Source organism: Aquarana catesbeiana, linkage group LG04, assembly GCF_042186555.1.
Source record: "Aquarana catesbeiana isolate 2022-GZ linkage group LG04, ASM4218655v1, whole genome shotgun sequence".
In the NCBI taxonomy this organism is placed as follows: domain Eukaryota; kingdom Metazoa; phylum Chordata; class Amphibia; order Anura; family Ranidae; genus Aquarana; species Aquarana catesbeiana.
In genome coordinates, this window is record NC_133327.1 from 555,317,803 (window position 1) to 555,343,549 (window position 25,747).

The window sequence follows — 25,747 nt, forward strand, 5'->3', positions numbered from 1 at the left end:
GAATACGCCGGAGTGCCGACTTCCTGGCGGGCTCTGCACGTGGTCTGTGTGAATACGCCGGAGTGCCGACTTCCTGGCGGGCTCTGCACGTGGGCTGTGTGAATACGCCGGAGTGCCGACTTCCTGGTGGGCTCTGCACATGGGCTGTGTGAATATGCTGGAGTGCCGACTTCCTGGTGGGCTCTGCACGTGGGTTGTGCGAACACGCCGGAGCTCATCCTTACACAGAGCTAATGACTGAATATATTTTGCAGCTTATGTACTCAACTGCACAACTAGCAAAGCAATGTAAAACTGGTAAAAAATATATATATATATATATATATTTTTTTTTTTTTTTTCTATGTAAAGTTCAAAGTATGTTGAAATAAAACATGTAGCTTTACATTTTTAAAACACTGAACTGAACGGAAAAGTTTTCACTGACTCCAGACATAAATGGGTTAAAGAACCTGTCAAGGATGTCTTGCTTTGTAGACATCCACACCTTATTGATTTGGGTAGAAATAATTATATAAAATTAGTTGCATGATTTAGGGGGTCACTGTGTAGTACATGTATATTATTTACCGTGTTTATTGTCCGTATGTAACTTATTTACAAGTGATTTATCTTTTTTTTTATCAACATCAAGCTCTTCCCCTCCCCCATAAATTGTGAATCAGGTGGTTCCTCAGGTATAAGAGGATTCACTGAGCAGTAGAACTGATCTCTTTGGATGTGACAAGTTGAAAAAAAAAAAATATATATATAGCAATTAAAAAGAAAAAAAAAAGAAGGTTAAACTATACCTAGGATTTCTAGCAGACTAAAAAATGCAGTGTGCTCGAAATGTTCGTCCACCAAAACCATTTAAACAGAGAAAGTCCTTTGGTAAATGGTGAATTATTTAGTAAAGAAATTATAGTTTTTTACATACTTTTTTTGATTTTTCTAACTTTTTTTTTTTTTTTTTTTAACAGAAATCCGAAAATCAGAAGTCCTTGGAATAAGGGCCAAGTTTCCAACTAAAATCCCGGTAAAATGTATTTAATTTCATGTGTCCTTGCTGTGTGTGTTTTGTATATGCTATATTTATGTATGGTGTAATTACTTTTGTTTTCTTAACTGTTCTATAGTCGGTAATATTTCTTCTTGACCAGTCTATTTTTGAAAGGGTGTGTGGGTTTTTTTTTTTTTTTTTTTTTTTGTTGCTAAAAAAGCCTTCCATGCAGTATTAAAATCATCATAACCTTTTTCAGGTCATTGTGGAGAGGTACGCTAAAGAAAAATATCTGCCCTTCCTAGACAAAACTAAATTTCTGGTTTCAAGGGACGTCCCCATGTCTCACTTTGTAAACATTCTCAGGTATGTGTCTGAATTCTGTGTACGTGTTTTTTATCATAGAAAAGTGTGCAATGAATGTACATTAAGAATCCCCAATCTCTGGCGGAATTCCTTTGTTTTATGCATGCAGGTGGGTTTGAAACAATCCGGAGGGAGATTTATTAGGCTAATTGGTGATGTAATTGGCACGCATAAATTATAAATCGGGCTGTCTTTTTTTTTTTTTTTTTTTTTTTGATAGGAATTGTATCTCATGGAAAAAAAAATAAAAAATGTGATGCAAGCACATCAGTGTAACTCCAGCCCTGGGGTAGGTCTGGTACTGGTTGGTGGCAGAGAAATCACCAGATTTTATAAGGCTCTATGTCTAATGGGTTTCTACTCTCCCTCCCCCCCATAGCTCTGTGCCAATTTAAAATATATTTATTGCAAAATATTTCATTGCATTTTGATATAGCAAGGAATGGTTTAAATGCACCTAAACTTTACCTTCACTTTAAAATTCTTGCAAAAAGACCTGTTGACTCCATCTTCTTCACCAAGTGGTCTTATACCCAGTGCATTCTGATAAAACCAGAGGTGAGGTCACCAGCATCAAAAAAACAAAAACAAAACTGCAATAAAGCCTAAGTTTTTTTTTTTTTTTTTTTTTTTTTTTTTTTTTTTTTTTTTTTTTTTTTTATAGTTAAAAATAAAAAAATAAGTACTGGCCCTTGTGCTTTTACCAGTTGTGCTGCTTGCTGCCAAGGGACCATGCCTGCCCTTTCTGCCCCTCTCCTAGGTTTATATAAACTGTACTATAGCGTCTATGAATGGAATATGATCTCTTAGAGGACAGGCAGATGAATGAAAGGACTGCTTCCTCCATTCAAAGATTTGTTTTTGGAAGGCGAAGGGGAGTGGAAAAGGAATGCATAGATGGCACGGTTGAGGAGTGCACAGGACGGGCCCCTTGGCTCTATTTACTTCTGCCACACTGGAAGAACTAAAATAGGTGCCAACAGTACAAGGCACACATTGCATCAGTAGTGAATAATGTCTTTGTATTGTGATGTTTTTTCCTTACTGTACCAATTCTGACACTTCATACACATATATATATATATATATATATATATTAATTTTAGCAGAGGCCTTGGGGAATGAAATGGCAGTCGTTATACACACTAAAGTCGATAATACACACTGTTAAAAAAAAAAAAAAAAGAAAAAAAAAACACCATATGACCCAAGATTTTGTGTAAAAGATGTTACACCGAGTAAAAAACCTAACATGCCATGCTTTAAATTTGCGCACGCTCATGGAATGGTGCCAAACTACGGTACTTAATCTCCATAGGGGACGCTTTAAAAAAAGTCTTCAAGTTACCAGTTACCAGTTTAGAATTACAGAAGAGATCTAGTGCTAGAATTATCTCTGTCGCTCTGACGATCGAGGCGATGCCTCGTGTGGTTTGAACACCGTTTACATGTTGGCGTGACCTAGGTATGCATTAACCACTGCGTGCAAGCATAGGGAGACGTGGGCATTTTACTTTTTATATGGAAGGGAAAAAAAACTTTTTTTTTTTTTCATTTTTTTGGATCACTTTTATTGCCATCGCGAGAAATGTAAAGATCCCTTGCGATACTGCATGACAGGTCCCCTTTATGGAGAGATCTGGGTTTTAAAACCCCAAATCTCTCCTCTACCTTTTTATAAGCAAAAGATCAAACTTTTATTTTTATATATTTTTTTGTTTTAAGCAAAAGCCTTGTGTACATGCTGAAAGTGATGTCATGACATCACTCCAGTGCTCCAACGCCATAGAGATGAGTGGAGGCCATCTTGCCTTCACTCATCTCTATTGCAAGCTTCCTGCACTGCCAGATGGGTCCCGGGCTTCACTGGTCTGTGTGGCCCGGGACCCATGGGGTAAGGTGCCCCCCTCCCACCGCTTCTAAAAATAATCCAGTGGTGAATTCGCCACACAGACCACTTTTATCTTGTAGAGAATCACTGGCTGAAAAAAAAGCAATACTGGGGTTATGGCATATTGCTGCAGCCATGGTATTCCACTTCCTGACCAGGGCGTGATTTGTCTATGGTGGCAAGGGGTTAAATATTAGAAGGCTATCAATGAATCTAGAGCAGGGGTCTCAAACTGGTGAGCAGTTTGTGCACATTTCCAGAAGTGCTTTAACACTGGACACTCCGTGGTATTCCGTTGTGCCCATTCACATCTGAGCTCAGAAAACGTACAGGAGCTTCTTCGGGGCAGGATTGCATCTTTGGCCCTTTGAGAACACCTGGAAATGTGAAAAAGCTTTAAACTCGCATGAGAACGCTCAAGTGAAAAATCTTGGCTAGATGTATTTGGACCACCAGTTGGAGTTTACACAAAACTGATGAAGTAGAATAATGACAAATTGAACCAGGCAGGATCTCAGTGATGCAGGTTTATTAACAGCTGGGAACATAGTACATACAAGGTTATGTTCAAAGTATTACAAGGTGCAGGTCTAATTTATACAGTTTCTTACAATGCAAGCATATTAGGTACAACATGATTGGTTGCTAAGATCTACGTCAATGTAACTAACCATAAATCTGACACCTGTCATACAACCAAACTTATTCATTCCCAGAATTCCTATATGTTTATTAAAATGATTAATAACTGGTTTTACCCATTAACCACTTGCCGCCCGCCATATAGCAAAACAACGGCGGCAAGGGATGCCACCACTAGGTATGCCACCCTAGACCACCAGGGATGCCAATTAGTGCCCACAATTGATGCCAATCAGTGCCCACAATGGGCATCACTGATTGGCAGGCATTATTGTTTGGCACTGATTGACATCCATCAGTAACATTTATTAGTGTACAGTGCCGCTTATCCATGCCGCTTATCAGTGCCCATCCGTGCCACTTTTTAGTGCCACATATCAGTGCCACCTCATCAGTGCCCATCGGTGAAGGAGAAAAATTACTTATTTACAAAGTTTTGTAACAGAAACAAAAAAACAACTTTTTTTTATTTTTTTTATAAATTTTCAGTCTTTTTTTTTTTTTTTTTTATTTAGCAGAAAATAAAAATCCCAGAGGTGATCAAATACCACCGTGCAATTGTCATTCAAAGTGCGACAGCGCTTGGTCTGGGCAGGAAGGTGTATAAGTGCCCAGTATTGAAGTGGTTAAAATACTTGTGTAGAGACAGTATGGCACCCAGTTATGTTAAATCAAACCCTCCTTGTCCTGATAAGACTTCACCAACTCAAGGATAACAGATTTACGACTTGAGAAAATTAACTTGCAACAACCCCACCTTTTATGTGTTTAAGTCTTATATGTCTTATTGTTTTTTCACTATACTATACAACAATCCTTTGCGTATGTATTCTTGGCTTCACAAAAAGGTACTGTATTTACATAAAGTATGTATGTGTGTGTGTGTGTATGTGTATATATGTATGTTTGTGTGTGTATGTATGTATGTATGTATGTATATGTGTATATATATATATATATATATATATATATATGTATGTATATATATATATATATATATATGTATATATATATATATGTATATATATATATATATATATATATATATATATATATATATATATATATATATATATATATATATATATATATATATATATATATATATATTTTTGTGAAAGAGAGCGCTCAGCTTTATTCAATATTGTCTAATTATCTATACATACACATACGTGTTCTCCAATGTATTTTAACATTTTTAATGTCATTTTTAAATTAAAAAAAAAGACCAAAAATCTTGAAGTTATTTTTTTTTTTTTTTTTGTTTGTTTCTGTTACAAAACTTTGTGAATAAGTAATTTTTCTCCTTCACTGATAGGCGGACCGCCGGCTCAGTGGGAGATCTCTCCGTTGATCTCCGCTGAGCCGGCGAATGACAGGTCCCTCTCTGCTCACTGAGCGGGGAGGGGCTTGTCGAGTGCCGCTGGTTTCTATGGAAAGATCCAACGAAAACGGACAGCATGTCCGTTTTCATCAGATCTCATCCGATCCGCCAGCGACGGATCTGTTCGTAGAGGCATCTGTCTGCTTTTAGCGAATCGGACCGGGTCGGATGTCAGCGGACATGTCACCGCTGACATCCGTCGCTCCATAGACTAGCAAGGAGCGCCCGTTCAGGTCTGCCGTCAAAACTGACAGGCAGACCTGAACGGTCCGATCGTGTGAAAGGGGCCGTAGACTTAAAAACCTAAAATGAACTATCCTAATAGCCTTTCACCCAGTAAACTTGTGATTGTCTTATAAAAAATATCAGTATGAAGCATAGAGGTCATCTAAAGTTCAACATTTTATGTGATAACATAGTATACATTAATAAAGACTAATTACTATTGCTTTACTATTGAATAATATTGATAAGACCACTACTATATTATAATAATAATACATATGCAAATTAATATGAATAATATAAAATATATTGGTTTAATATGAAATTCTTCTACACTGACTCCTTGCCACCATGTGTCAACACTGGGCCAATCACTGAGTAGCCAGATATTGGGATTTTGGGACTACCTGTCACTCCCTGCCATTTACCAAACAGCTAGGAGTTTGGGGATTACCTCTGCTTAAACACATATAATGTTGTAACTATAAATTCCTCTAATGAAGAGTGCACAGTGATTTTCATACTTCATTTATTTATTTTTTTTCTGTTGGGGTAACATAAAAATTCTTGCATTAGGGATAGAACTGAGTACCAAAGAGAAGACCTCATGCACACAACGTTTTGCACACTCTCCCAGCAGCCTTTCCTCCTGGCAGCAAAGTTTTGGCAGAAAAAACACCTGACGCTTGTAAGTGTCTAACGCTTTTAGGTGCGTTGATAGTTGTCAAGAGCTTAGGCGTTCATTTCATTGGCCAGAATACTAATTTTATTCTGGCCATTGAAATGAATTAACGCTCAAGCCCTATCCGTGCGTTTAGCAGTGTCGAGCATTTATTTTAATTTTTTTCTGCTGAAACTCTGCTACCCCTGTACGCACTGGCAATGTTGTTTTTTTTCTGCCTTTAGGCTTCATGTACACTGCTGCTGGTAAACGGACGTTTGAGATAAGGTGACCAGATTTTTAAAATGAAATTCGGGGACATAGTTTACCATTTGCCAATTAAAAAAAATATATATATTTTATTAGAATATTTTCCTCAAATTATATATGCAGTGTATGTTTATGGAATGATTGTATTATATACATTGTCTTGCAAAAGTATTCACCCCCATTGGCATTTTACCTATTTTGTTACATTACAGCCTTTAGTTCAATGTTTTTTTTATCTGAATTATATGTGATGGATCAGAACACAATAATCTAAGTTGGTGAAGTAAAATTAGAAAAATATATACATAAAACATTTTTTCATAATAAAAAACTGATAATTGGCATTTGCGTATGTACTCACCTTCCATGAAGCCCATAAAAAGCTCTGGTGCAACCAATTACCTTCAGAAGTCACATAATTAGTGAAATGATGTCCACCTGTGTGCAATCTAAGTGTCACATGATCTGTCATTCCCTATACACACCTTTTTTGAAATGCCCCAGACACTGCCATGAGGACCAAGGAACTCTCCAAACAAGTAAGGGACAATTTTTTGCTGAGAAGTACAAATCAGGGTTAGGTTATAAAAAAAAAATATCCAAATCTTTGATCTCTAGAAGCACCATCAAATCTATCATAACCAAATGGAATGAACATGGCACAACAGCAAACCTGCCAAGAGACAGTCGCACACCAAAAATCACGGACCGGGCAAGGAGGGCATTAATCAGAGAGGCAAAGGTAACTCAGGAGGAGCTGCAGAGTTCCACAGCAGAGACTGGAGTATCTGTACCTAGGATGACAATAAGCCCTACGCTCCATAGTTGGGCTTTATGGCATAGTGGCCAGAAGAAAGCCATTACTTTCAGCAAAAAACAAAATAACACGTTTTTGTGTTTGCAAAAAAGCATGTGGGAGACTCCCAAAATGTATGGGGGAAGGTGCTCTGGTCTGATGTGACTAAAATTGAACTTTTTGGCCATCAAAGAAAACACTATGTCTGGCGCAAACCCAACACATCACCTAAAGAACACCATCCCATCAGCAGTTGGGACTGGGAAACTGGTCAGGGTTGAGGGAAAGATGAATGGTGCTAAATACAGGGATATTCTTGAGCAAAACCTGTACCACTCTGTAATTTGAGGCTAGGATGGTGGTTCACCTTCCAGCAGGACAATGACCCCAAACACACTGCTAAAGCAACACTTGAGTGGTTTAAGGGGAAACATGTAAATGTGTTGGAATGGGCTAGTCAAAGCCCAGACCTCAATTCAATAGAAAATCTGTGGTCAGACTTAGATTGCTGTTCACAAGCGCAAACCATCCAACTTGAAGGAGCTGGAGCAGTTCTGCAAGGAGGAATGGGCAAAAATCTCAATGGTAAGATGTGGCAAGCTCATAGACTTATCCAAAGCGACTTGGAGCTGTTATAGCCACAAAAGGTGGCTCCACAAAGTATTGACTAGAGGGGTGAATAGTTATGCACATTGACCCTTTTCTGTTATATCAACAGAAAAAGGGGTGACCAACCAGTTTAGGAAAGGGAGCCGTGCCACGTTCAATAATCTATAGACACAAAACAAAGGGGTTCCCCTGGGTGGACTTTCCTGGCACTTGCAAAAAATAAAAAATATATTGAAGTGTGTAGAGAATAAAGGGCATATATAAAAAGGGTATAAATTTTATTCGTATTCACAGGTACATATTGATAAAAACAAGCAGTAAATAATCTAGACTGACATAGTGCAAACTACATGATAGCCATGATAAGCAAACAAACAGAACAAATTGTGATGAAAAAGCTCTTCTCAAGCCCGACGCGTTTTCGGGGTACTTAATATCTGTACAATCCTTCTTCAGGGGCATAATCTGAGAGAGAGGGGTTCATCTAGGCTGATTGAGAAAGAGATAACAGGGGAGAGAGAAGATAAGGTAATGGATAAAGCAATAGATAGTATACAAAGGGGGTTGGGGTGATGAATTCATCACCTACCTGAAAATGTGTGATTATTTGCTTGTGAAAGATTTTTTTAAAAGCAAGAGAAACCATGGAGGAAGGGCAGAGTATGGCAAGAAGTATATGTGTTATAGCTGGTATAAACGAAAATACTTAGATGGTGGGAGATGCAGGTTGGTGGGCTGCAGTCACCATGGGGGGGTGTGTGGCATTACTCCCGTCCCGCCCGACCCGGGCGCGTACAAACCAGAGCGGCGTGCTGAGGTCACAAAAAGGCGTCCCTAAAAAATAAAAGAATATAGAAAGGACCTTAAAGTAGGATCCATAGTAGATGGATGGAAAGTAGTAACTCAATGTGTGGATAGATGGTTAAGTCCAAATGAGGTTCATAATAGGAAAAATGTAAGGGATAATATATATATATATATATATATATATATATATATATATATATATATATATATATATATATATATATATATATATATATATATATATTGGAGTGCATCAAAGGTAGGTCGCATCAAAGAGAGCAGCAACGAGGAGGTGCTGCTCTCCTTGATGCGACCTACCTTTGATGCACTCCAATATATATATATTATCCCTTACATTTTTCCTATTATGAACCTCATTTGGACTTAACCATCTATCCACACATTGAGTTACTACTTTCCATCCATCTACTATGGATCCTACTTTAAGGTCCTTTCTATATTCTTTTATTTTTTAGGGACGCCTTTTTGTGACCTCAGCACGCCGCTCTGGTTTGTACGCGCCCGGGTCGGGCGGGACGGGAGTAATGCCACACACCCCCCCATGGTGACTGCAGCCCACCAACCTGCATCTCCCACCATCTAAGTATTTTCGTTTATACCAGCTATAACACATATACTTCTTGCCATACTCTGCCCTTCCTCCATGGTTTCTCTTGCTTTTAAAAAAATCTTTCACAAGCAAATAATCACACATTTTCAGGTAGGTGATGAATTCATCACCCCAACCCCCTTTGTATACTATCTATTGCTTTATCCATTACCTTATCTTCTCTCTCCCCTGTTATCTCTTTCTCAATCAGCCTAGATGAACCCCTCTCTCTCAGATTATGCCCCTGAAGAAGGATTGTACAGATATTAAGTACCCCGAAACGCGTCGGGCTTGAGAAGAGCTTTTTCATCACAATTTGTTCTGTTTGTTTGCTTATCATGGCTATCATGTAGTTTGCACTATGTCAGTCTAGATTATTTACTGCTTGTTTTTATCAATATGTACCTGTGAATACGAATAAAATTTATACCCTTTTTATATATGCCCTTTATTCTCTACACACTTCAATATATTTTTTATTTTTTGCAAGTGCCAGGAAAGTCCACCCAGGGGAACCCCTTTGTTTTGTGTCTTTTCTGTTATATTGTCCTATATGTTTGCTTCACAAAAAAAAAAATCTTCAAAGTTGTGGGCAGTGCCGGTGCTACCACTAGGCAAACTAGGCGGCTGCCTAGGGCGCCCTGCTGCCTAGGGGGCACCCGGCCACTGGTTTTCCTACTCTCTTCTCTCTGCAGCAAGCAACTAAGTCTCAGCATCAGCAGGCAGCCGCAGCTCCGTTCACACATAGTGTCAGAGGTGCAGCAGTGGTGGAGGACTGTGTCTGTGTTCTGAATCCCGCAGCAAGCAAACATTCATTGATGGGCGCTGGTGAGGCTACATTTGATGGGCGCTGGTGAGGCTGCATTTGATGGGCGCTTTATTAAAAAGGTGGGATTTACATGGGCAGGGAAAAGGGGGTGGAGTCACCCGGGGGGGGGGCAGCAAAATGAGGTTTCACCTATGGTGTCAAAAATCCTTGCACCAGCCCTGGTTGTGGGCATGTTCTGTAAATTAAATAATACAAATCCTCAAACAATCCATGTTAATTCCAGGTTGTGAGGCAACAAAACACAACAAATGCCAAGGGGGTGAATACTTTTGCAAGGCTGTGTGTGTGTGTGTGTGTGTGTGTAATATATACATACACGTTATTTCTCACATTTTGTCCATGAGACAAAAAAAGATAAGATACTACTTAGAATTAATTGGGATATGACTACCACATCTTAAGATGGAGAAAAACCTTGGAAGGATGAGGTGAAAGCACATGCTGCATAAACACCTGGCAATTTGTCTATGCACAGGCTGCCTGACAGAGAGGGCAGAGCTCCGCATATCAGCCCCGACATCAGAGCTTGATTTTGACAGCTCCACTCACTGTCACTGTGGCAGTACGCTCCCGACTTGCCCACCAGTCCCTGGCTGTGCTGGATGGATATTGACATTGCTGCATGTCCTGCTAGGGCTAGGCTGTCAGCAATAAGTATGGGCACCCCCCCCCTGAATCTGTGAGACAGATCCAGGGTCAGACGTGCTCCAGGGACAGTGTCTACAATCCGGGGACTGTCCCCTGAGAACAGGGATGTCTGGTCATCCTAGTTTAGGAGCAGTTGGGTGGTTTTTTTTGGCTGCCCCTGAACTCTCCTCTATTATCTTATCAGTACATTTACACAGGGTCGTTTCTAGGCAGTTGAGTTTAGAAGCATTTTTTGGAAAGCAAAAAAATTGCATTCAGGACAGATGTTCAGAGGCATTTGAGACATCAAATGCCTGTAACAGCCTGTAAATATGTGTAAACGCGGTAACTTGCGTTTAGCTGCATTTCATTTACAGGCATTTTTAATGGAGATACATTTTTGACTATGTAGCGAGGTCCCAGGCCTCCTTTTAGTCTAATGAGAACCTCCAGAGCCAGGGACAGCTGACATCCTTCTGTATAAAGTGGGTTACCAGGCATGGTGGGTGTAGTGCAAGATGGATTCATGGGTGCCAGACACTACTTAAATGCCAAGAGATTTATTTTCTCTTAAACAGAACTGTGGGAGAGAGGGTTTAGGGCCAGGACACCATTAGGTAGTTGCAATGTTAATCGGCTCTGACTTCTACAGGTAGACAGCCACACAGGGAAAGTCATCCAGCAAGACACCACATCGGCATGTGTAGGAGCGCTGTCTCCTATGGCAACAGTCTTACAGCAGTTAATAACATGAGTTGTAACAAACGCCTTTACTATTCCTGCAATCCCCTCTTATAGATTCCTAGCCCACTGAGCTCCCAGTCTCTCTCACTAGACTTTACTGATTCACTGCCACTAAATCCCTTGAGCTCTTCCAATCTTCTTACACAGTATCTTCCTCAAGTGTCACCCCCGCTTCCCTGCTGGGTCCCTGGCTTGGCACTCCAGATACTCCTCAAGCGTCACCCCACTGGCTGGGTCCCTGGCGTGGCACCTGCTGAAGTTTCCTGATTTTTCACTGTACCCGGTTGGTGAGAACTGCTCCAGTACATGCTTCAGCTACTCACTGTGGTCCCTGGTAAAAAGATGGTTGGTCCCTTAGTGGCGACAGCTTCCCCTCTAGCTCCGACCACTACAGGTTCTCAGGCTGGCAGAACCGTCACTTCTGGTTGGACTGCAAGCCGCAGTCCCAACCCTATGCTGCATGCTTGCTTCTGGATAGGCCCTCAGACAGCCTAGCAGCCAGATGTGCCTGGGATAGGTCCAAACTCCGGCCTAGCAGCCCGGGCAGCCAACAAGTCCACCCAGAAAGCCATCCAGGTGGCACAGAACCCCAATCACCTGACTCCACCCAAATATATAGGTTCTCCCAGCAGGCTAAGGGGCCCAAGAAAACCCCTGCCCATTGGCTGAGACACCCTATATACTCCTAATCTGTCCTTGCATCGCCCTTGTCTTATCTGATGTTACCAGGTACCCGGCCACTCAGCGGTAGAAGAGAGAAGTGCAGCAAATCCAGACTTTAACGTCCCGTGTACATTAAGCCTTAAACTCTCCTGCCACTGAACGCTGCTAAAAGCCTATGTGTGTGTGGACTCATAGGCTAACATGCATGGGAGTTTAGAGGCAGCAAACAAAAGCCTGACACCCCTGAAAGTAGCTGCAAAAAACGTCCAGTGTGCATGAGGCTTAATTACCTTTTACTTTTTTAACCTTTTCACTTTCATTAAATAGGGTGTGTCATGCACGTTGGTGCGATGCCATCCATTCTAAATAGCACTCCCAGATGCCTTTCTAAGACCCCATACACACTATTAGATTTTCTGAAGATTTTTGTCTTCAGATTTACCAAAACCATATAATATGAGGAAAACCTTAAGAGTTGAATTAGTATGCAATCAGGCAGGCTCTTGCACTACATGGTATTGGTAAATCTGAAAACAAAAATCTGCAGAAAATCTAATAGTGTGTATGGGGCTTTATGCCACATGCTTTGAGCTGCACTGGAGAAAATTGTGCATGCATGACTTTTGGTCTGTGGTGTGTAAAGCAAATGTCAATGCGTAATTTAATGTGTATGTGCTTAATGCACCACAATGAACCTTAATGGTACAAATTATCTTTAAAATCGAAACTATATGAATTTTGAAATGTTTCAGGCTAGTTCCACTCTAGCCCCATACTCTGAAAAGCAGTTTTCAGTTGTTAGCTTTTCAGTGTTAACCTAAGCAGCCGCGGTCAGATGATTCTGCTGCCTCCTGAATGTCTGTTTTTTTTTTTTTTTTTTGTTTTGTTTCTCCACCTTTTTTTAGGTGGGTTACTGGGGGACAGTAAAACCATGGTTTAACCATCTGTTTTTACTGCCCCCTGGTCACCCATGTGGAAGAGGCCTCTATAGTTCAATATTTTAGTCTTTTTAGATGTTTAAGTTGTGCTATAACAAATTCCAGTCTATATAGTTCAGTTAAAATGTACCACTTCTTTTTTTTTTTTTTTTTTTTTTTTTTTTTTAATTTACTTTATATAGGAATAGAATGAATTTGTCACCCACACAAGCCTTCTACATTCTAGTCAATAACAAGACCCTTGCTAGCATGTCCCGTACTATGACAGAATTGTACAGGGAAAATATGGATGAAGATGGCTTTATGTATATGACCTATGCCTCCCAGGAAATGTTTGGTGAAGTATCCGCTGATGGGTAACTTGTGCCTGACATAGCAAGTACTGCCAACTTGTTAATAACCTGAAAAGTGCATTTTCATAACGACAACCACTGATTTTATCTTTTTCAAAATGATTCTTCTTTTTAACGAGTTTTCTTTAAATTGCATTTTAATAGATAAAAAATAGTTTTCTTCTAACTGCAACTTTCAATTGAATTAATGTAATAAAGGGTAAATTGGTTATTCAGATTAAATTGGATTTTAAGACTTGTTTATTAATAAAATATTAAAAAAAAAAAAATTTCAAGGGGTATAAATACTTTTTTTTTTAAGGCACTGTATATAGGTGATTTTAAAGTTTGTGTTTTGTTTTTTTCTTTTGCACGTTTTTAAATTTGAATACAGGTGCTTCTTTATGGCAGGATACCCGGTTTCCTGTCGCATCATGGCAGCATACACGTTGGGTTGTGACTCCGCCTCCACAACCTGATAGGACCACATAGCTATAAATTAGAGAGTAGACACCTGCCCCAGTATTCTCTTATTTTTCCTCACCTGTCAGGACGCACGGATCAGCACCCCCTTACCGCTTCACCCCAGCCAGGTTCTAGCCTCTCCTGGATGGAAGTCCTTCTTGTACAGCCTCTAAACGAGCTAAATGGAAGGAGCCCCACTCTGGTGATCTCAGGGGCATACTCTCATCTCACTCAGCTGTCTGACCACAAATATAAGCCTTAAACAGGCTTCAAGTGCAGCAGCCCACAAAAGCCTTAAACAGGCTTGCTGGAGGAATGGCCAGGAAAACTTCATTGTGGCCTCATGAAATAAGCCTTAAACAGGCTTAGTTGTGTGCAGCGGTCTCCCCCCCTCTTTCCCCCTCTCCTACCAGTACCTCTGCCCGTCTGCTGGGCTCTGTGGTTCTCCAGATCTGCTGTCCGGAGCGCCGAGCGTTCTCGGCGTCCTCGCGCATGCGCGGTGCGTCGTTTGGGCACCGCTGGGCCGTTTTCCAGCTTCCAAGATGGCGCCGAGTGTCCCGCGGCGCTACTGCGCATGCGCGAGCGTCCGACGCTGATGGCGGCGGATTTAAAAGCCCAGCAGTAGCTGTATTTGCTGCTGCTGGTTGTCTATGCATGACAGATCGTTTGTTTGGACTCCAAAGCGCTCTACAAAGGTAAGTGGCCTTCCTTTACACTGCCTTTAAGTTAGGATTCCTGCTCCCTCTGAAGTCTCCTCTGCATAGCGCTGTTTATTCTTTCTCCCTGCAGTTTCCAGTCCGTTCTCTCCATGGAGACCGCTGCCCCAGCAGATCACCGTCAGCCTATTAGGTAAGGGGGGGAAGACAAGTGTAAGTATTGAAGATTGAAAAAGAGAGCACTACTAACGCTGCCTAAATTGGTCAGCCCTACCAGGTCTTCAAGAACGTCTGCTTCAAGACAAAGAGAGTCCTCACGCAGGAGAAGTCGCTCCAGACACAGAAGGAGCCGTCCCTATCACAGAAGAAGCCGCTCGAGAGGAAGCCGCAGAAGAAGCCGTTCCCGGTCGCGCTCTAGACACGGCCGATCCCGCAGAAGATCGCCCTCACGCAGGCATCGTTCCCCCGCACGCCACTCCCGTCCTGCCGGGAACGCATGCTGGGTTTGCGGCGCAGCGGCTCTTCCGGGAAAACTGGTCTGTCAAAAATGCCTGGAAGAGGCCACAAGAGAGAGTCTTGGAGGTCGGAGATTCAGCTGGGGCCGTAGCCCCCCAGGCCTCGACATCAGATGTGGATTTCTCCACTACTACCTCTCCAGCCCGGGCTAGCACATCAAAGGAGCAAGACTCCCTGTCTGATAATGAGGGTCTGGAGGTATCGGCCGGATTCGACTTCAGTCTGATAGAGCCGTTTGTTAAATCGGTTAAGGAGGCGATAGGATGGGAGGAACCCCAGGAAGCCCAACCGAAACAAGAGGTATTTTCCTCAGCTCAGAAAGGATACAGAATCCTTCCCGTTCATTGACGAACTGGAGGACCTGATCAAGGAAGAATGGCAGAGGCCGGAAAAGAAGTCTAGTCTGAATAACAGACTCCTGAAACTATACCCACTCAAGGAGCCTAAGGTGAACCCTCTGGTGTCCCCTCCGGTAGTGGATGCATCCCTGATGCGCCTAGCCAGGCATGTTACCCTCCCGTTAGAAGACGCGGTAACGTTTAGAGATGTCCTCGACAGAAAGATCGACACGGATCTCAAGCGGGCTTACCTGTCGGCTGGAGGCGCCTGCAGGCCTGCAATAGCACTTGCTGCAGTAGGAAGAGCCATCTCGAGCTGGTCCACAAGCGCGGAAAAGCTTGTATCAGAGGGGGCTGACCAAGAAACGATAATAAAGGCGTTGCAAGAGTTAAGCCTGGCGGGCGACTTTGTGGCTGAAGCTTCAGTCGACACCATCAGGTCTGCGTCTAAATCTATGCTGGCCTCAGTAACAGCCAGAAGAGCATTGTGGCTGAAGCCCTGGACGGCGGATCCAGCTTCCAAATCCAACTGGTGTCGTATTCCGTTTGATGGTGAGCACCTCTTCGGAACAAAATTGGACACAGCCATCTCCAAAGTAACCGGCGGAAAGTCCGGGCTCATCCCCTCAGACAGGAGGCCCAAGCAACAGAGACCTCCTCCTTTTAAGCGGAACCTCCCAGAGAGGTATAGGGATGCAAGAGCATACAGACCAGGCAAGGAGTATCGAAGGAGCTGGAAGAATACTCAAACCTCCTTTATGAAGTTTCAGAAGCCTAAGGCGCCTGCTTCCAGTGACCAGAAGCCCTTTTGAAGGTGCGCCCGTCCGACCAGCGGTAGTGGGAGCAAGACTCTCCAGTTTCAAGCTGGTCTGGGCGGAAACCATAAGAGATACCTGGACCCTGGCCACTGTCACCTTCGGCCACAGGTGGTCCTTCAAAAACCGGCCCCCAGGGGATCAGTTCTATCCAACCCGTATTCCCCCATCTCGGGAAAAAAGGTTGTCGTTACTGAACTACATCCATGATCTTCTCCAAAAACGAGCAATAGTAGAGGTTCCACTGGCACAACGAGGCAGGGGATTCTACTCTCCATTATTTCTCGTCAAGAAGAAGTCAGGGGACTTTCGTCCGGTTCTAGACCTAAAGAACCTCAACAGGTTCATCAGAGTGGAGTCATTCAGGATGGAGAGCTTGCAGTCTATCCTACAGGCCATAAATCTGGGAGACTGGATGCTCTCCATAGATCTCCAGGATGCCTACCTGCATATTCCAATCCACGGGGCATTCCAGAAATTCCTGCGATTCTCGGTGGGTCAAGGGCACTTCCAGTTTCGAAGCCTTCCCTTTGGCATCTCAACAGCCCCCAGAACATTTACGAAGGTGTTACTACCAGCAATAGCTTTTTTGAGGGAGAAAGGTCTAAGGGTCCACCATTACCTGGACGACATCCTCCTCCTCTCAAGCAGCCGGGAATCACTCGTCCAACATCGCGAGATCATGGTTTCCACCCTAACGAGTTTAGGATGGATAATCAACTGGCAGAAAAGCAACACCCAACCTACCCAAAGGATGGTCTTCCTGGGAGCCGAACTGGACACCCGAGCAAACACAGTGGAATTGCCAAGGGAGAAATTGTCCCTACTCATTCAGAAAGTGAAAGAGGCTATCCCAGCGTCATGTCTACCGGCCAGAGCATACCTCAGCCTCCTAGGTTCCCTATCAGCAACCATTCCAATGGTCAGATGGGCGCAATGGAATACCAGACCCCTACAAGCCTCCTTCCTGCGCCAGTGGTACGGATGGTCCATGTCCCAATTGATTCGCATCCCAGAGGAAGCCAGGCTATCTTTACGGTGGTGGACCCACCCCGACAACCTCAGCAGGAACAAGCAGATAGTCATCCTCCACCAGGAGGTAGTAACTTCAGACGCCAGTCTGGAAGGATGGGGGGCACACTACCTACATTATGCAGCTCAGGGCCGCTGGCTCTTCAAAACCAAGGATGTAGTATCGAACGTCCTAGAGATGAAGGCAGCCTTCCAAGCCCTCTTGGCATTCAGCTCACTTCTGAGAGGGAAACAAGTCCTCATTCAAATGGACAACCGAGTGGCGGTAGCCTACATCAACAGGCAGGGGGGTACCAAGAGCATCTCCATGATGCGGGAAGTCGGTCCGGTGATGCAATGGGCTCAACTGAACCTGTGGGACCTGAAGGCGACCTATATTCCGGGGGTTCAGAACTTACTGGTGGACTCTCTCAGCAGAACATTCGTTTCCAACAACGAGTGGTGTCTAAGCCCACAGGCCTTTGCCCTCATATGCCAGACATGGGGTCATCCAGACATAGACCTCGCAGCAACACCAGAGAACAAGAAGTGTCAGAGGTTTCTATCGAGGAACCCCTCCCCCGCAGCGGAGGGTACGGATTGTCTCCAGCACGCCTGGAACTTTCGCCTAGGCTACATTTTTCCACCAACCCCACTGATAGCAAAGTTCCTTCTGAGGCTCAAACACTCAACAGCTCTAGTACTGGCTGTGATTCCCTTTTGGCCACGGAGGCCTTGGTTCACCACCCTCCTGCAACTGAGCACAGCGGATCCACTTCCACTCCCGGTAACAACGGATCTACTAACCCAGGGCCAGCTACTACATCCGAATCCAGAGAGATTGCACCTAGCGGCCTGGAGACTGAAAGGTCTAGGTTCCTAGATCAAGGATGTTCTCAGAAGGTAGTCGATACCCTGCTTCAAGCCAGGAAATCCTTCACGAATGGCACCTACGAGAGAATTTGGGAAAGATTCTCTTCCTTTGCTCAGGAACAAGGTTGGGACCCGTCTTCCCCATCAGCAGTACAAGTGCTCGAGTTCCTTCAGTCAGGTCTAGACAAAGGCCTTAGGTCTAACACCCTGAAAGTCCAAGTCTCTGCCATCTCTGCCTTGACAGGGGTCAGGTGGGCACTTAACCCTCTGGTGGTGCAATTTCAAAAAGCCTGCCTGAAGCTAAGACCGCCCAGGAAACCTTCATTTCCAACATGGGACCTATCAACTGTCCTAGAGGTTTTATCCAGAGAACCATTTTTCCCACTTGAGGATACCTCCCTCTGGGACCTGACTCTAAAGGTATCATTCCTAGTTGCCATCACATCAGCGAAGAGGGTCTCAGAAATGCAAGCCTTGCTGATCAAAGAACCGTATCTGATGGTTTACCCAGACAGACTAACCCTGAAGCCTTCAGACAGGTTTATTCCAAAAGTCTCCTCTGCGTTCCACTTTAACCAGGAGATTGACCTCCCGGCTTTGATCACGGATCAGGGCGTCCCTCATCCCCTGGATGTCAAGGGTAACATTCTCCATTACCTTTCGGTAACCAAGCCATTCAGGAAATGCGAGAACCTTTTAGTCATCCCACATGGGTTCAGGAAGGGCCAGGCAGCCTCTGCCCGTACCATCGCCTCATGGCTCGTGAAGGCTATCAAGAAGGCCTACTCCTTAAGCACCTTGCAGATTCCGGGAGATCTAAGAGCGCATTCCACCAGGGCAATGGCTACTTCATGGGCAGCTTACTGTAAAGTTTCAGCGGAAACCATTTGTAGAGCGGCCACTTGGTCTTCAAGGAACACCTTCATTTCTCATTATAGAATAGACGCTGCACGCTTAGCAGCAGTCGAATTTGGGAGGGCCGTTATACAGGCCAATTCTTCTGTTTCTTGTCAATAAATTTTGATTTTGCATTCCCACCCAGTTTGGCGAGTTACTCCCCAACGTGTATGCTGCCATGATGCGACAGGAAAACGGAAAATTGTATACTCACCTTTCCGTAATTTTCCTTTCCTGTCGCATCTTCATGGCAGCATACAATCACCCACCCTCTAAGGTGACATGTGTATATATTTACAGAGAATACTGGGGCAGGTGTCTACTCTCTAATTTATAGCTATGTGGTCCTGTCAGGTTGTGGAGGCGGAGTCACAACCCAACGTGTATGCTGCCATGAAGATGCGACAGGAAAGGAAAATTACGGAAAGGTGAGTATACAATTTTCCGTTTTTGGCCCTATAAACTTCTATTGGAGCATCTGAAAACCACGTGTAACACGTTTTTTGCAGATTCTCCTATTAAAGTCGACTGTACCAATAGTAGCTCATGTACCTTTTTAAGCTTCAGATGTTCTGCTATACAAGCACCTGAATGCTCAAATGTGAAGAGGAACAATTTGAAAAGCAATTGTTTTGGCTTGTTGAGCATTTTGGAGTTTCAAGCTACAAAACCCTCAGGTGTGAATGGCGGCTAAGAGCAAATCAGTGCACAAGGTGAAATGGACAAAAGAGGAAAGAAGACCATCTCCTTGGTCATTGCAGGTATAAAGAAATTGTTTCAATGTTATACATGTTTGTTCATGGCATCTCTATAAAGTCGATTTGGCTAAGTTGGGCATATAGTCCTCAAATTTCAGCCTATTCTGCTAATTGGGCTGTAAGTCAAGCAGTGGGTGCCCCTGATGGCATCCTCTCCACGTGACTTTTGTTGAAGGTGCTAGCCTGGAAATTCTTAGCCGAACAGCATCAGTTTAGATGAAAGCACCGTTCGGCCTGAATACAATAGCAGAAGCTGACATTTCCTCTATCTATGCTGCTTAGCATGGATAAGGGAATTCGATGAAGACCTTTTTATAACCCAGGACTAATCTGCAAGTCGACTTCATGTTGCCCAATCCCCTCTCTGCTTTTTTTTTTTTTTTCTTCTTTTTTTGAAGTGTCATTCTCATCTCTGCACCATAATATGTAGCAACACATGTGAATTGTGTTGGTGTGATGTGGTACAATTCTTTCTAAATGGCACTTTAATGCACCTTTCAATGGGCACCCAAAATGATACTACTCATCTATGTGAGTGTGTAATAATGAGTGAGCGCTTCAAACAAGCAAAACTAGCAGCTAGCACACAGTAAGGTAATCAGAAATGAAAATTGACAGTGCAGTGTTTGAAAATTCTGCGTACATATAATAGTGTGCATAAATGAAATGCTGCAATCCATAATCATCAAATTTTAAATAAAAAAAAAAAATGAACATGAACAATACATCTAATGAGGTGTAAACGCCACTAGGTGGCAACCATCCTTAAAGTGCTAATAAGGCAAAAGAAGTTACAAAAATAAGTGCCCAGATGAATATAAATCTTCCGCCTAAAAAAAAAACAAAAAGTGCTATAGTGCAAACATAGTCCCAAAATTAGGTGCAAGGATGAATATTAATCTTCCTCCTTAATAAATGAGTGTGCAGTTTTCCCAAGTGCAGAAATAATCCACTTTGTCACCAACAGTGCACCTCACTACCAATGCACTCACCAGATAGATGAAATGTATAAGCAACAGCGGTGGCTGGTGCTCAAAATTTTTGGGGTGCAAACAAACTCAAAAATGAAACTGTTAATAATGCAGGACTGTAAATAGCCATTTATCAGGTGATTATGTATCGTTACTGGTAGATAAAACTGTGCCCATTTTATGCATCCTCACTGTGCCCATCCTATGCAGCAGCTTGTACAGTATGGAAGGACAGATGATGTATACCTGCAGTCAGTGATGATGGAGAAAGGTCTCTATATACAGGAAGGGGCGTGTGTGTGTGTGTGTGTGTGTGTGTGTGTGTGTGTGTGTAAAAAAAAAAAAAAAAGATAGATAGATCCTCTATCCATTGAGACAACTGCGTGCAGGGGCGTGATGGCAGCGCTGATCCTGGACGGTTGCTATGGACAACAGCACTTGGTGACAAGTTTGAGTTTGGTTGCTATGGGCAACAGCATGCGGAAAATGTCAATTTTGAGAGCAAACCTAGTCCTTTCCTCATTGTACCCCCCCCCCCGGTTTTTAGCGGTTGCTAGGGGCGACAGCCAGCAGGTTAACCGTGAAGGTGGGACCTCCAAATGTAGCGGAGTAGTTGCCACTAGTATCAAACATCCACCCCGCTGCTAGACTCCCATATATCACTTGCAGAGACAGTCTTTTTTGCTGGTTTTGTTTTTGTTTATTGGGGGATACAACTTGGTTGGGGGAAAGGGGTATATGTGATGCCCATAGAATGGTTAATTTTGCCATCATACTTAAGGTTATTAAAAGTTAGCACATATTTGAGCCTGAAGAAGTGATATGCATATTTGGTAGCTATGATCTTCCTCCTGCATCACCATGCAGACTATTGCTCCTCCTCGGCTTAACTCCCTCAGACTATTGCTTACAAGAATTCCTCCTTATTACCGTGCAAAGAATGAGGACATCACTCTTGACCGTGTAAGGGTAATGTTCCCAGAACTCCTCTCCTCCTGCACAAACTTATCATGAAATTATTAAAGTAGTAGTATGTCACATCTTCTTCTGTATGCTAGAAGGACCCACTCTGAATAGTTCCTCTTAACTGGCTCTTGTTGCTCGCTGCTACTAGGCCAGAGGCCTGCAGTATCTCTTCCCGGAGGCTGAGTAGTTTAAAAGCACATGTTGAATGGTGGACTACTGTTCCCGGCCAGCCCAACTTGCAAATCTTGCACCCTCAGGTCACATTGATTTGACACATATCCCCACAGTCTCTCTTCTGATCCAGGACTCCCCACCATTGACCGTGTAATGATGAAGACTTTGCTAATGACCGTGTAAAAGCAAAGTTCCCTCAGTCTTCCTGGCACATCCAGCCCTCCACTGTGGTACACTCACCGACTTTTCTCTGCCCTGAGTCCTTGATGGAGAATTTGACGGGACCATATGTTCCGACAGCTTCACCTGCCCCTCTGCTCCAGGAGTTCTTTATCAATGACCATGTGATGATAAAAACATTGCCAAGACCGTGTAGAGGCAAAGTTCCTTCACAGCTCTCCCTGGGCCGCCTCCTGCGATCGGCACACCCCCCTCAGATGGGGGTGCCCTCCTGCTGCTGTCTAGTATTCCATCCTCCACCTCACTTAGCTGCCAACCCCCCCAGTGGCATGTTACTTCAGCTTATATAGGAGGCCTGCCCCCTGCCAATACCAATTGGCGATTGGTCAGGGCTCCCACATGAGCTGCCTGCCACTCCAGGTCCAGCCCCTCTTCCAGAACATTCTCCCTGGAAGCAGGGGAGGCGCCTCAGAACTGGAGCACAGGTGGCCACACTCACTGCTACTCTGACCACTCCCAGCCCCCCCCAAAACAGACAGGCCTAGCTTGCAGCATAGGCCTGCCTAAATTTGCCTGTGCTGACAGTTTCCTAGTAAAAAAAAAAAAAAAACCCTATTGGGGGCGTGTCCTGATGTGAGCACAGGAGGACGTGTATCTGGGGAGCTCCGGGCATCCTGAACTGAATCCTTTGCCATCCATGCATCTGCCTTGTCAAATCAGACTGATACCCTGCCAGTCAGTTCCTCTGTGTCCCCTGCCTTGTCCTGGGTCAGAATTGCGGAGTCTCTCCCCCCCGGGGCCGTCTTCACACCGTTGATTCCAGGCATCAGCGGCCGCCGCCATCTTGCAGGCCTGTGCCACTCTGAGGAGATCTGATCCTGACCGGACTGGAGATAAGGGACTGTCCTCCATCCATCCACATCTGCCTGCTCATCCAACTGCCTAGTGAGGTCCGGAGGCCCATTTGGCTGCTAGGCGGCCGCGGGCCTAGTACAGCTCGTAAAGCACTGGTGTTTCCTGAGCCGCTATCCCGCCGGGGGGCGCCGCGGCCGGCCTGCCCGAACTCAGGCGCGTGGATCATCTGTCTCCTCCTGCCCTGCCATTCATCCACTCCTGCCATCCACCCACACCCCTGCCAAGGCCTGGTGTGCTGCCCAGCAGAGACTGCTTACCTGAGCTGGCTGGGAACTCCTGGGGCCTAGTGTTTGCCATCTGCCACCCTTCTGCCTCTCATACTGCCCTGGACCCTCTCCACCCTAGTGCCCCCAGCTTCACACCCTCACCACTTTGTCTCTGCCTCTGTGTCTGCGGTGAAGTTGGGTGCTGCTGGCGAACACGGATGACTGGCCCAGCGTGCTCTCTCCTGGGGCTCAGCAACTGCTGCCAGCTTGATCGCCCTCTAATTGCCTCCTGCACGCTCACCTGGGCACGGATAAATATCCCATATAGAGGGCTCTCGGGGTGAACTGTCCAATGTCCTCATCCTCCAAAAAAGGGAGGGGGTCCTCCAAAGCCACAAGGACCAACGCACCGCTCAGGCTACCGCTGCCATATTCCCCACAGACCGATCCAATACTAGTGGAGTGGCTTCGGGCCTTGCTGGCCGACCTGGAAATGGACCCTGGCCCGGCTCCAATGGCAGAGGGATCAGCCCCACTGCCTCAAGACGGCACGGCCATGATCCTTGCTGCAATCGAGCGAAGTAGGACCTCGCTGCTGGTACGCATCGACAACCTCGCTGAGGAGTGTAATCTTATACGGAACGACCTCGACAAAATAAGGGGGAGAATAACCGAAACCGAGTCCAGAGTATCAGCCACCGAAGATCTTACGGCCAACCATGCCACCTCTATTGCCGAGTTGCAGCGCACAGTACAGTCCCTTGTCGCAAAATCGGACGACGCTGAAAACAGGCTGAGGCGCAATAATGTTAGAGTCCTGGGTCTGCCTGAGGGAGAAGGGGACCACTCTGCTGTATTCGCAGAGGAGTTCTTTAAAAAGCTATTGGGCTTCACGGACGTTCCCCCTACATACGTTGTTGAAAGGGCCCACCGGGTGCCCACAGGCCGTGTCATCGCAAGGAGTCCTCCCAGGCCTTTTTTGGTCCACTTCCTGAACTATCGGGACAGGGACAGGATTCTCTCGGAAGCCCGCAAACACCCCACACTCAAACATTGCAACTCCTCTATTCTTCTTTTCCCTGACTTTTCGGCCGATCTGCAGAGGAAGAGGAAAACCTTCAATGATGTCCGCAGATGACTCAGAGATAAGAACATTAAATATGGCATGCTCTACCCAAGCCGCTTACGAGTCCAACATGACGGAGCGACCCGCTTCTTTGACAACCCAGCGGATGCTGACGACTGGCTGACCAACTTGCGTTAAAAGTTTCTTCTCATTAAGTCCTCTAATGCACGGATCTTTCACATCCTGGTTCTGATCTATCCTACTAAACTATCTGTAAACACCGGAGTTGCCTCAAGTGTACCTTTACACGTGACCCCCTCCAGTTTTTTGTTTGTTTTGTTCTTATCTCTCAGCGGAGGGTCCGGTTTTATCTACCTATCTGGAGAACTCCACTACCCGGTGGAACTATACAACTGCTCCAGATCACCTGGTCCTCCTGGCTGTGTCGGGATACATATCCCCTAACCCTCACCTACTGTTAGAGGTTGAACACTAGCTGGGGTGATCCCAGGAAATTTGAGCCTCCAGTAAGAGACATTTTACTATTCAAAAGTCGAGCTTAAATTCAGCTCAGTGCTAATGAAGACTGCACTGTGACCTGACTATCAGGTTCACAGGCATTGTTTTTTGTTTTTTTGTTTTTTGGGTATAGGCTGCTTCCTGACCTCCCCCATGTTGTTTTGGGGGACGATGGGAAATGATAGGATAAGCACCTGGTGCTTGGGAAGTTTTAATTTGGTTGCTATGTTTTCTATGTTATGTGTGGTTGGCTCTGGCTCTAAATACACTCAACAGGTGGGTTTCAGTTGGGACGCATTCACCCTGAAGTTAGCAATTCTCCCCTGGTATCATGGAGTCACGTCATCAGGGAACAATGTCGGTGATATCCTGGAATGTCAGAGGCCTCAACTCCAAATTTAAAAGGGCACTGATGTTCCAGTATGTCAAGACGCACAACCCGCAGGTACTGATCCTACAGGAGACCCACTTGACGGGGGGCAAACTGATGGCCTTGAAAAAGCCCTGGGTTCAGAAAACTTTTCATGCCACGTGTTCCTCATATGCCAGGGGAGTCTCAATACTGATAAATAAATCCTAACCGTGTAATGTTGAGGCGGTGCATACAGACCCCCATGGCAAATTTGTAATTTTGGTATTGACGGCCTGGCAACAAAGGTATATCATAGTAGGAGTTTATATCCCGCCACCTTTCAAACCGGAAGTGCTATACACTATTTTGGAGAAGATTACCCCGTACTGTCCAGCTAAATTGTTAATCCTAGGAGACTTCAATAATACCCTCTCCCCTGATCTGGATAGGCCCACGCCTTTGCAGTCCTCTACTGGGGACCTGCTGGGGTGGACACTTTCAGCAGGGGTTACTGAGGTGTGGAGGTGGTTACACCCCCAGACTAAAGCTTATTCATGTTTTTTTATAAAACCTCCTCTAGAATTGATTATGCGTTTGCAAATCAACTTATGCTAAATGACATAGTGGAGGCAGCATACCTACCTCGCGGGCTTTCTGATCATTCCCCCCCTCAAGATCACTATGCGGACCAGA

The 25,747-nt window shown here is 44.5% G+C and overlaps 1 protein-coding gene across 1 annotated transcript; it reads left to right on the top strand.

Annotated features, from left to right (window-relative positions):
* The first annotated feature begins 713 nt into the window (after positions 1 to 713).
* On the top strand, positions 714 to 13,653 carry MAP1LC3C (microtubule associated protein 1 light chain 3 gamma). Its single transcript, XM_073629161.1, has 4 exons — positions 714 to 873; positions 963 to 1,018; positions 1,242 to 1,348; positions 13,227 to 13,653. Exons 1-4 carry the CDS (start codon positions 816 to 818, stop codon positions 13,402 to 13,404), a joined length of 399 nt encoding a protein of 132 aa, XP_073485262.1. The 5' UTR covers positions 714 to 815; the 3' UTR covers positions 13,405 to 13,653.
* Positions 13,654 to 25,747: the final 12,094 nt, after the last annotated feature.